General features: G+C 46.0%; 1 protein-coding gene across 1 annotated transcript; it reads right to left on the bottom strand.

Annotated features, from left to right (window-relative positions):
• Positions 1–5,627: 5,627 nt before the first annotated feature.
• LOC123116987 (ATP synthase subunit gamma, mitochondrial) lies at positions 5,628–10,332 on the bottom strand. The gene is made up of 9 exons (XM_044537849.1): positions 10,085–10,332; positions 9,047–9,090; positions 8,812–8,964; positions 7,697–7,810; positions 7,492–7,619; positions 6,618–6,740; positions 6,380–6,499; positions 6,053–6,174; positions 5,628–5,918 (listed from the first exon to the last, which is right to left on the bottom strand). The coding sequence occupies exons 1-9, from the start codon at positions 10,189–10,191 to the stop codon at positions 5,849–5,851; spliced, it is 981 nt and encodes a 326-aa protein (XP_044393784.1). The 5' UTR covers positions 10,192–10,332; the 3' UTR covers positions 5,628–5,848.
• Positions 10,333–11,915: the final 1,583 nt, after the last annotated feature.

Genomic DNA, 11,915 nt, shown 5'->3' with positions numbered 1-11,915 from the left:
CGCCCTCGCAGGAGTTCCAAAGCTCGCCCCAGCGTGTGAGGTAGTCGCGAGTTGACTCGTCGGGACCTTGCACGCACAAGGAAAGCTGGCGCGGCTTGGGGGTCGCTTGTACGTGCTTGTGAAGTTGCGGACGAAGGCCTCGGTGAAGTCGACCCAACTGTTGATGCTGCGGGGCTTCAGACTGTTCAACCACATCCGGGCCGTGCCCTGGAGCATGAGTGGAACATACTTCACGGCAACACACTTATTGCCGTTTGCTATGTTGACGGCTGTGGAGTAGTCAACTAGCCAATCTTCCGGCTTCACGGAGCCAGTGTACTTGGGCGTGTCTCGAGGGAGCGTGAACCCTTTGGGAAAGGGCTCATCTTGGATGCGGGGTCCGAAACAGGGAGGACCCAACTCGTCTTCTTCTTCCAGCGCCAGGGATCGGTGGAGTCGGTCGATCCGGTGGCGGGCGTTGTTCTCTCCGACTCCCTCTCGGCGGTCAAGGCGGTCGCCGGGAGTCGGATGCTCAACAGGTGGCGGGAAGACTCGCCTTTATCTTCGTGGTGGGGGAGGCAGATAGTCGCCCTGCCGTTCCACTGCTCTTGGGCGGCCGTCTTGATCGCGCTCGATGGTGATGCGAGTCCGACTGTGGCTGACAGACGGATCCTTGTCTTTTCTTCCGCGGAGACCGCCAGTCGGCGTCCGAGACATCATGCCTTGATCTCGGCGGGGAGGCAGGTCGTCGTTTTGTCGTTGCGGCGCCTCCGTGCGGCAGCCGGCTTCGTTTTGCGCGGCAGCCGTGTCGAGGAGCCGCTGAACTCGCTCTGTCATCAGGCGGCGCTCTTCTCCTTCGAAGTTGTGTAGCTCATCCGCCGCCGCTTGGGCAGCGCGGATGTTCTCTGCAGGCGTGGTGTACATAGGGCGATTGGCCCCGAACAGGTTGGCGATGGTCGCGCCACGCCGCCGGACCGCGCCTAGGCGGCTAGGCCCAGTTGGAGCCGGCGAGCCGCCCACAGCGCGATCCATCTCACGCTGATAGGCTTCTGACAAGCGTCTCATGCTTGCCAGCTTCTTCGCGCCCTCGACGAGCTGAAGGCGGCACGCCTCCAGTGTCTCGGCGTCAGCGTCTTTCGGAATGGGCGCGGTCAGGTCTCGTAGAGCCGCGTCGAGTGGGTCATGAGCTCCCTCACCGGAGTGCTCGCCATGACTGATGACGAGCACCTCCGTGACGGCGCTTCCGCCGCTCTCCTCGTGAGGGAGCGGCTCGTCGTAGACCACCACGTTGGTGGGGAATGCATCGAGCGACACGGTGTCGGAGTCGACCAGCATCGGTTCGGTGGAGCCTACGAACTCCAAGTCCACGGCGGGCTCGCCGGTGACGTGGAGTTGGTCGAGGAGGCCCGCGAGGAGGCTCTCGGGGCCGCCCGTGCCTGCCTCGGATGCAGGCTCGTCGGAGATGCAAACCTCGCCAAGAAGATGGCAAGGTAGCTCACCGCGCAGGCATCGTCGATGCCTTGCAGCGCGTCGGGGCAAGCGCCATCGGGCGTGCCGGGCTGGCTACGCTCGCTGAGGAGGAAAAGGGTTCCCATCCAGAGCAGGTCTCCGGACAACGGTGCACCTCGCCCCATGGTGGGCGCCAAATGTCGGGGGTTGGGTGCGACATATGCCAAAGAATGGCTTATCATGGTGGGGGCGAGTAGAACGTCGCCGGTGCCAGGAAACGGAATGAGGCGAAGACATGCACGCCGGCGGATCTTACCCAGCTTCGGGGCTCTCCGAGGAGATAACACCCCTACTACTGCTCTGCGGGGTCTCCGCATGATCACTAAGGCAAAGTGAGTGCAAGGTTGCTCCTTGAGTTGTATTCTGGAGGTAGGAGAAGGCAAGGCTAGCTCTCTCCTTTCTATGTGATCTGGTCTAGTGCTAATGGATTCGAACCCTTTGCATGGGTGCCCCGGGGGGGTTATATAGGCCTACCCCGCGGGGGTACAATGGTAATCCGGTTGGGCGCGGGTCCCAGCCGTCTGTCTCTCAGGCCGCCGTCTTCCCCGCCGACTGCTGGGGCCCACCGACTGGCGGGCCCCGCCGACTGGCCCGGCACTGTAGTCGTGCTTCTAATGACATTGGCTTGGTCATGGGGTCGTGGCAACAGTGCCGCCGCCTGACGGATGATCACTGTCGCCATTCCCCGTCTTGTCTGGTTAATGGCGTGTGGGGCCCGTGGGAGGGGCCGACCGACTCTAGGGGGCCGACTCTCACGGGTCCGTCTTTGGGGCGTTCCCGCCGTCTTCTGTGTTCCCGCTGACGGGCGGGTCCCGCCGTCTCTGGGTCGTACAAGTAGGTCGTCGTGGGCACAGTGTGCCGCCCACTGAGGCTGAGGTCAGGGCAGGCATGGCAATAGTGCCGTGCCACGATGGAGATCTCCAGCGATACGGCGCACTGTAGCCATGCCAGCCCCTCGTAAGCAGGGTAGAGACGGCCACGCTGTGACCGTACCCCGCCCCGTCCGTCGTGGCGAAGGCAGGAGATGGGTGGAGTCACGGGCCGACTCTCTATAGCCGGCTTCTCCGGAAGTCGCCAGCCAAGAGTCGGCTTATCTTGGAGTCGCCCCTGGGACTCGGCTTATCTTGGAGCCATCCCTGGGACTCGGCATATCTTGGAGTCGTCCCTGGGACTCGGCTTGAGGGGCGCAGGCTGCCCCGATATTTTGAAAGGTTCAGGGGCTCGGGTTAGCCTACCCGTGGCCCATTACTCCGACACAACACATTGCAAATAATCTGCCAGATTCATTTACTGACTATAAAGGTGTCACACAATCCTACAATCTTGCAAAAGTACGCCTGAAAGAGTGGAGGTACCAACAAAATCCACTCCACTCCCCGTTTAAAGCAACATGGGAGATGTATGGTAGAAGTACATCAGGATTCGGCTTCTCACAAATAAGGATATCAAGGCATGTGAATCAGTAAATGCAATTCAACTTCACGTTGACAAACACCTAATGGGTAGTATACACTCGGTGGACGGAAAACCTCCACCAACCCAGGTCATAGTGCACACAATGACCGGGACATCGGAATACCGGACTCAATCGTGGGAAATCGCGAGCAATCACCATGGGTAATGATATTTCCATCAACTATATAGTGATATATAGATTCCGGAGAAACATATAACCGGAAGTCTACAATTGTCGACATACATTCCTCAACTAGATTGAAAAAACCTTTCCAATGATTCAGATCCAAAGACCATGGCCATGGCAAAGTGTGAACAACACTCAGGTTGAACTCAAGCAAAGGGTATAATCTAGGTAGAAATGATCTTGCTCAATAATGGGAAGGTATTCATAAGCAAATACCTACACCAGTTTTCTTCTGGAAACAGAATTGAGAACAACGAGGTGGTGAAACAAAGAGCAAGTATTGTAGCACAAGTGTTCACGCAGATACCCAACTATTCTCTAGAGGTGGAATCTCATTCTGATAACTTATATCATTGGCAGTTCAAAATCATCTATCTCTGCAGTTGATAAATGTAGTGATTACATATCCATGTAGATCACTAGATTCAGATATAGATGGTTCCCGGTGGAACCTCAATTCTGAATCGAAGTAAAAAAATGCAACATACATTGTGTAAAATCAATAAGTGACCATATGACTTATTATTATCGTCGGAACATTTGGTACAACCGACGTAGTGAGTTCCTTATTCACAAGGATTACTTCTACAATGATGATTATCCATGTTTGTGTGTCTGCAATGATGACATGTGTAATCATCTAAATGACGGAGTTTAAAATGAAGGATTTGGGTAAACCAAAATACCGCTCGTTACTACAACTTGAGCACCTTCGTTCATACATTATGGTATATTATATTGTCTATATCCAAAATATATTGGAGAAATTCATTGTGGACAAATCTTATCCATCCATAGAGAAAGGTCTATTTAGACCAAGAGATGATGGAAATGAGATATTGGGACTCAATGTTCCCTAATGCCATTGGATCCACCAAACACAATTGGTTGGTACTCAAGAATATTTTTCGATATCTCCAAGACATCAAACATGTTGTCCTGGGTTTTTCAGTTTCACAGAAATGTGAACACCGATATCATTTGATACATCGATCAGATCTTCACTATGTGAGATCGTAGACAAGCTTAGTGTTCCTACTAGGTGTTGTAGCCCTCTCATGAAGAGTCTTCAAAACATACCTCATGGCTACATCCATCAACCATTATCTAAAAAAAATGTTGTTTGTGTTGTGTGGATGCAAACAGGTTACTGATAAACAATATTTTTATATTGCATATCTTGCAAGTCAAATCATGCAACTGATTTGTTCACCAAGTCTTTACCAATTTTTACATTCGAGAAACGTGTTCATGAAATTGGTATATGATGACTTTGGAATTGCAAGAATTAGGGAGAATATCTTCCTAAATTGTTTCTATTCAATGCATCATATTATACTCTTTTTCCCTTCATGAGTTTACTATACAGGTTCTCATGAGTATACTATATCAACATGAGATCATATGCCATACTTTCTGTTTTCTTCGTCGGAGTTTTTTAGGAAAGTATATACGACATATTTATTGTCCTCCGAACTCTATGAGTTTTCTCGTATTGACTTAAAAGAGACAATAACCATTATATGTTGCATCATTTTCTCTAAATTTTCCCACAGGGTTTGAACGAGTTTTAGCAACATATCAAACACTATACTCCTCACATTTTTCCACAGGGTTTTTGAGGATCTTTTATTTAAGATGATGATGTCTATAAGGATAGCATAGATTAGGGGGGTGTTAAGTTTAATTAACCCATGTGTTAATTATGGAGAATCTTCACTATCAATAACCGCCATGTACGAGGGACACGATTGTTCGCTCGTGTCTCTCCGGACCATCGCGTCAGTTGGATGCATCCCCTCGGGGCTATATATGCTTGTACTCGATCATCAATAAAGACATCCCTTCACTTTACATCTCTGTCCATTGTCTCTCTTGTTTTACTTTCTAACAGTTCACAATTCCAAATAAGTTCAAGGCAGGTTCTGAAAATGTACATCATTGATCGTTGGCCAACATGGCAAGGCAGGCTTTGAGTTTCAGAAATATTTTAGCCATTGCCGAAAATCACTAAATTTCAATGAAATTCAGTGATTTCTGTTATCATTTTGACCAAAGGACCAAAATCACTTGAATTTGATCGAGATCAAACCAAACATGTTAAAAAACCAAAGATAGTTTTAAAAATGATTTGAAATTATGCACACTATTGAAATTGCTGAAATATTTTGATCGGAAGGCAATTCTATAGGTATGTATTTAAATTAGTGAAATTTCACTAAAAGAGAGAACAATGGGCACGACAAAGCCACCAATTTTGATTGGCTTGTGATGTTTTTTGTCCCACGTTGCTTGCTACTTTGTGGATCAAACAAAATTGCTCCAAGCTTTTTTACAACTGCTACCCATTTTGCTACTTGTGGATAAAAAATGCTCGGGTGTTATTGCTTCATTTCAGATTACAAGCGGTCTCGTGATGCAGAACAAGACAAGTCATATTCATAAAGCACCTCCCTTAGGCTAATTATTGCAACTTAGAACAAAGATCTGCTCACAGTAAAAAACAAAAGGCTGCTTCAAATTATAAGTGGACATCTGCTGAACTTTGAACAAAACGAAACAAGGTTGATAGCGCAACAAGGCATATCCGTCCCGTATTCAGGCTAATTATTGATGCTCAGATCCACTCACAGGAGAATGCAAAAGGCTGTTTTAAGATTAGAAGTGGCCTTCATTGGAAAAGAAAAATAAGAAAGATGATGGCGTAAAGTTTCATCATCATCCCTCAAGAGCAGAGGCACCCGATATGATCTCAGTGAGCTCAGTAGTGATAGATGCTTGACGTGTCCTGCAGAGAGATAAAACAGGGTGAATCCTCGCCCACCTTTTAAATATATGTTCTCTGATGCTGATGTGTTAAGTGATACTTTTACTTAGATTAATGTATTCATGCATTGAAAATCTGAAAGCTAGAATGGTAACCTGTTGTATGTCAGTGTAAGACGGTCAAGCATTTCACCGGCATTTCTGCTGGAGCTGTCCATAGCAGACATACGGGCACCAAGCTCACTGCACGCATTCTCTAGAACAGCATTATACATAACCTGCCAAGAGTACAAATTCCAAACATTATTATCAACGATGTCGTGGCAACAAAATTTCAACAAAAATATTTTTTGTGCTATCCAAGAAATGCTTAGACCAACATGCTAATAACTTCGAACTTGATTTGGATGGAGCAATGCCACAGAAATCATCCCCAAATATTGATGAAACTACAAAAGGGTCAAGCAATGACGCACGACTTACACAAGAAAACTGGAACTCAGTAAGATTCTGTAGGATTTCTGATTTTGTTTCACCTCCTTCAATTTCATACGAATCCAGCTGACCAACCTTCCCGCCAGATTCTGATTCTTTCTCCATAACCTACCAAAAAGAGGAGAATTGAAGCCAACATTACCTTAGTTGGTAACAAATTTAATTGAGCACGAGTCACAGAAGCACAAATTCATAATTCATATATGCCTCAAGAACGAGCACCCACCTCTGGGGACAGTATTGTGGCCAGTGTAGGCCTAAATGAAATGACAGACTGAAACTTGTTAAAAACAACTCTTATAGCATCATATTCAACATTTTTCAAGATATCATCTGCCAGCACAGCAACCTGGAAAAAAAATCATTTTAGAACCAGTAAATTTACCCTCTTGTACACATCAACCTTCCATTGATCCCAGAATTAGATACTCCCTCCCTCCAATGATACAAGGCAGAGATACTTTCAGGATTTATCTTTGACTAACAGTTAGTTAAACAATATAGTACACTGTAAATTATGTGATACGTAAGTGATGCTTCATTGTTAGTGAAGTTTCTAACAGTATCAAATATCTGTTGAACTACATGTTGGTCATAGATAAAACCTGGAAAACACATGTGCCTTTTATTCTAAGAATGAGAAACTGGTTTATATGAAAAAACACTTTAAACGAAAGTCAACTAGTGTAAACTACTTGAAATGCTAATGCATGCTCAGTGAACAGAAGTGGATCAAATTATGTTAAGTAGAATCAGCCAGCTGCATTGCGATTACCTAAGATTCTTTTCAAACCAAAATAGGAATGAAGAGTAACACTGCAAACAAACAATGCTTATGTGTGTGACTAAAACAACAATGCTTATGTGAGAGCTGTCCATGCAGTTAGAATCAACAATACTTGCACAACAAATAAGCCAACTCAGAAAGCCTACATCTACATGAAACTGCAGAAAAGAAAATACTTGGATAAAGGCATGCTCTGTTGTAATGTTTTAGAAGGTACAATGTCTAAAACAAAATTCTCCAACTAAAATACACGTTCACATAACTAACTGCAATTAGCAAATGTATAGAAATTAAAAGCCCGCAAAACAGTTACCTGTGTGTAATTAATAGGGTTCTTCTGCAACTCAGATACTGTCATTTCAATATGCTTCCTGGAGTCACGGATGAGTTGAACTTTCCCCTTTTCTCCTAATATGACATACTTGCTTTCTTTCTCTGGACCTGATTACTAGAGTTATAAGCCATAGTTTTGAGCACAAGCCATATAAATAACAAAATATAACCATGAACCAAATTACCAGAAGTCATCTTCTGGAGTGCTTTGCTGACTTTAACAGATGTAGAATTGATACCACCACAGAGACCCTTGTCAGATGTAATGGCTACAATAACATTCTTCTTGACATTTACACCTGATGTTTGTATCAAAGATTTTAACCACCCAAGAAAAAGAATAGTATTGGTCTTGCAAGAACAAAACATGAACTAAGAAATTGATACATTATCATCTGCAAGAATAGTATTCATGGTCTTGCAAAAAGAACAAACAACAGCATCTGATAAGTTTGTGTTGTAAGATCTAACTGAATCTAAGGTGTCAAAAGAGCCCATTCCATCATGAGTTACTTTATTAATTAAGAACTGTGGGTCACTGAATTAATGAATGTATTAGATGTTTATGACAAAGAAACTAGACAGATATCCCGTGTCTTTCAATCACTAATCCCTTGGTCCACATAAAAGCACCCCTCAAAATCAGAGCTCAACTAACTAATAAAAATATGAGTTATATGTCACAAAAATTATACAATTGGAAACTCTTTTGGAGTGTGAATACAATGGTAGAATTTTAGTGTCACATGACTTGTATTTTAATAGCTGAATTCATGGTCAAGATAGACTCGAATTTTGTGGGGGGCTTTTATATGTGGACGGAGAGAGTAAATCATTACATGTGCTAATAAATCATTACATGTGCTAGATATCTATCATGAAAAAATGAAGATAACATCAGTAGAAGTGCCATCATTTACTGCTCAGATGTGTATGTTACTGGTTAGAAAAAGCACTCCTAGGGCAGGCGCCAAGCACTTAAGCGTGCCATGGCACTAGACAACAGCAGTAAGACCTAGTGCTTAAGCATGATTTCAGGTGTGCGCTTAGGCAAGATAGGCGCTAGGCAGATGCAAAACTAGGAATTTACACCTGACATCATTTGGACCTTCTACATCTACATGCTAAAATAATTACTCAAGAGTTCAACAAGTCTCCTAACATGCAGGAACAGCCACCAGTCCATTAACAAACAACACAAAGTTAAAGAATGCCTAACAATGGACAAGACTGTTGGCAATTAAACAACATATGCTAAAATAAGCATTGTATAAGATATGACATGATGGCTTAGACATACTAGGAGCATCCCCAAGAAGAGCTGTGAATGGCTGCCATAGACCACGTGAATTCTCAGTTCTTGTTTGAACAGCACGAAGCTTTGATGCTGCAACCATCTTCATTGCTTTCGTAATCTTTTGGATGTTCTTGACACTTTTCATGCGGTTCCTCACTGAAAATCATTAATGCAGGCCAATAAATACGACAGCATTCCATGTATGCAATACAGAACAGGTTGGAATGAAAATACTAACCAATTTGTGTTGAGATGGACCGTGCACCAAGCGGAGCAATCTGCCTGAAGGGTCAAAATGCAACATAGTCACATTCTCATTAAAATAAATATCGTGCAAACAGCTGAAGGGTGCTTTGAATTTTTCAAATAAATGGTGGAATATTGAAGTAATCCAAACAAATAATTTCACAGGAAGCACGGCATTGTGTGTGGAAAGTGAAACCAAATTAACAAAGCCATGATTACCTTCAAACCAGTAAATTTCAATGCATTATATTTTACAAAATTAGTGGACCACAACTTAGGAGCATAATATGCAACAATTACAAATGGTCGTGAAAGCAAAAAAGCAATCATAATGCCATCAGCCTTTGCATAGCACGGGATCACTAAGCCGGCAACTTTTCAGCAGAATATGAGAATTGGTAATTGGTAGCATGAGAGCACAAAACAAACATTATGTCATATCTTTGCATAGCAAGCGAGGATTAAACACATAAATTTTCAAGAATTAATTAAACACAAATTATCGGCATAATGTACGGTTCACAGTTGGAAGCAAGAAAGCACAATAAAACATAATGCCATAATCTTTGGACAGTAACGGCATCAAATAAAATGATGGCGAATCCCAAACAATCATGACTCTTGTCTCCTCGCATCCATTACCTAAAGAAATGATCCGAAACCTTGTATCCTTGACACAACAAAAAAAACACCACAAGAAGAATCATCACATTACACAATCCAACAAGAAATCGTAAGCGTTCCTCAGATAGGAATTCAGAATCCCATTTACAATATCATTTCGCAAGATAATTCAAACCCTAACGAACCTTTCACGGATCCTTAACCCAAACTACCGTCAGCAAACAGACGCGGAACGGCGCCATACATTCGCCGAACACAGGCCAGACGCTCCTAGCATTTCGGAGGTCAACTTTGATTTGACGAAGAACACTTGATCAGATCTATCGCCAGACCGACCGGATTTTTAGAGAACCACTGATATAGGCGGAGGATAGATCGAGAAGGAGTAAATGGATGGGGATCTTACGAGTGGGAGGCAGCCGGGGAGAGCGCAGCCATGGCGGCTGCCGTGGAGGGGGTGTTGAGGAGGACACGCCGCCCCTCGCGTCTTAGGGCCGCCATCGCCATCGCCATCGCCGGTGGATCTGGAATTAATTTCTTGCAAATGCTAGGCGAGTTCGCTTCGCCTCAAACAAACTCGATGGGAAAGGCTTGCGGCGGGGGGGGGCGGGGGGTGAAGAGGGGTTGCGGAGCATCGAAGGGCCTCTTTAAAAGGGGCAGAATGTGCGTGTAATAGAAAATTGAGAAAAATTCACTACAGGTCCGTCGCGTTGGCCGCATTAGAGCATTTCCAACTGGCACTAAACTAGCGCCGCGCCGCAAATTCGTCGGTTTTAGCGCGCGCAACGCGGCGGGTCGCTCCAGCGGGCGCGCAATAACGGTGCGCGCGCTACACCGAGTTGGGCGCGCTGTCGGAAACGCCATCCCGCGCGGCGTATTTCGGGCGCCTGCTACAGCGCGCGGCACACTCGACCGCTCGCGCCGCACTCTCTCCTTTCCTCCTCCTACGCCCCGCGCGCGCCGGCGGCGGCGCCACCCATGGACGCGCACACCGGCACCCCGCTCTCCCCGTTGTACAGCCGCGACCCCCCGCCGCCGCCGGAAACCCTAGCGCGGGTGACGTTGGCATCGCCACCGCCGGAGCTCGGCCGAGTGCCGGCCTCGCGCGCAGCCTCTTCTTGCCGCCGCGGATGACCACGGCGATGGGTGGCGTCGCGTCGGCGCCGTCCCATGTCGCCGCCGCACCGTCGAAGCTCCCCAATGCGGCGCGGCCGAAGAAGGGCAAAACTTCGGCGAAGAAAAACAAGGCGGCGGACGGCTCCGGCGGCACGAAGGCGAGGGGAAAGAAACTTGCAGGGTGTTCGACGGCCGCGGCGGCTACCGAAGCGCCGGCGAGCTCACTCGTTGAGCCGGCCGCCGACGCGCACCATGTGTTCGACGAAATGCCCCCAAGGTGAAAAAAATTCTAACTTTTATTTTCTTCTTGTTTTTCAATGCATCATCACATATATATAGCTTATTTGCATTGTTCAAAAAAATTTGTAGTCTTAATGATGATGCATACATGTCAACTATGGGTGTTGGGTCCAACAATTCGCATTGATCTCAAACCAATGACATCCATTTGGAAGACCATGGGTTTGAGGTGGACGAGGAGGGTGAGGGCATTGTCGACGCGACGAAAGGAAGAGCGGGCAATTACAGCACCAAAGATGACAAGTTATTATGCAATACTTATTTGCAAGTGTCAAAGGATCCATCCATTGGAGGTGATCAAAGTAGAGATGCGAATTGGGGGCGAATGAAAGAATACTTTGATGCTCACAACACAAGTGGAATTGACCGCTCGGAGAGATCACTTCGGTCCCGATGGTCCACAATCAACTCGGATTGTCAAAAGTGGGCGGCCGCACAAAAGTCAGTTGACAAGATTAACCCAAGTGGCACAAATGAGGATGATAGAGTAAGTGGCATCTCATATATGTTCATCTCATACTTGTTTTTGGTGTCCGAAGTGCTAACTTGTTTTGTTTTTCTTGTAGTTCAACATTGCACAAAACTTGTTCAAAGAAGAGACGAGGAAAACCAAGAAGGGAAAGATCAAGAAAGGAAGGTTATTTACCTTGTCTCATTGCTATGAAGTGTTAAAGAATGATGAGAAATGAAAGAATCGTGATGGTTTGGATGATTTGCATTTGAGCAACAAACGCAAGGTGGATGATGAGGAGGAGGAGGAGGATGCATCAAGTGATGACGGCAAGAGAAGTCCCACACCCAACTCGGTTTCATACTCGAAG

The sequence above is a fragment of the Triticum aestivum genome, chromosome 1B, assembly GCF_018294505.1.
Source record: "Triticum aestivum cultivar Chinese Spring chromosome 1B, IWGSC CS RefSeq v2.1, whole genome shotgun sequence".
NCBI classification, from domain to species: Eukaryota; Viridiplantae; Streptophyta; class Magnoliopsida; order Poales; family Poaceae; genus Triticum; species Triticum aestivum.
The sequence above is the reverse complement of the archived record's forward strand: the minus strand, read 5'-3'. Positions and strand labels throughout refer to the sequence as shown.

What these genes read in the sequence shown, in the direction of transcription:
- LOC123116987 (XM_044537849.1), bottom strand. Translation starts at nt 10,191, where the DNA reads ATGGCGATGGCGATGGCGGCCCTAAGACGCGAGGGGCGGCGTGTCCTC. An exon ending in ACTCCAGAAGATGACTTCTG is followed by an intron (nt 7,620 to 7,696) that starts GTAATTTGGTTC and finishes TCTAGTAATCAG; the next exon opens with GTCCAGAGAAAGAAAGCAAG. An exon ending in CTGAGTTCCAGTTTTCTTGT is followed by an intron (nt 6,175 to 6,379) that starts GTAAGTCGTGCG and finishes TACTCTTGGCAG; the next exon opens with GTTATGTATAATGCTGTTCT.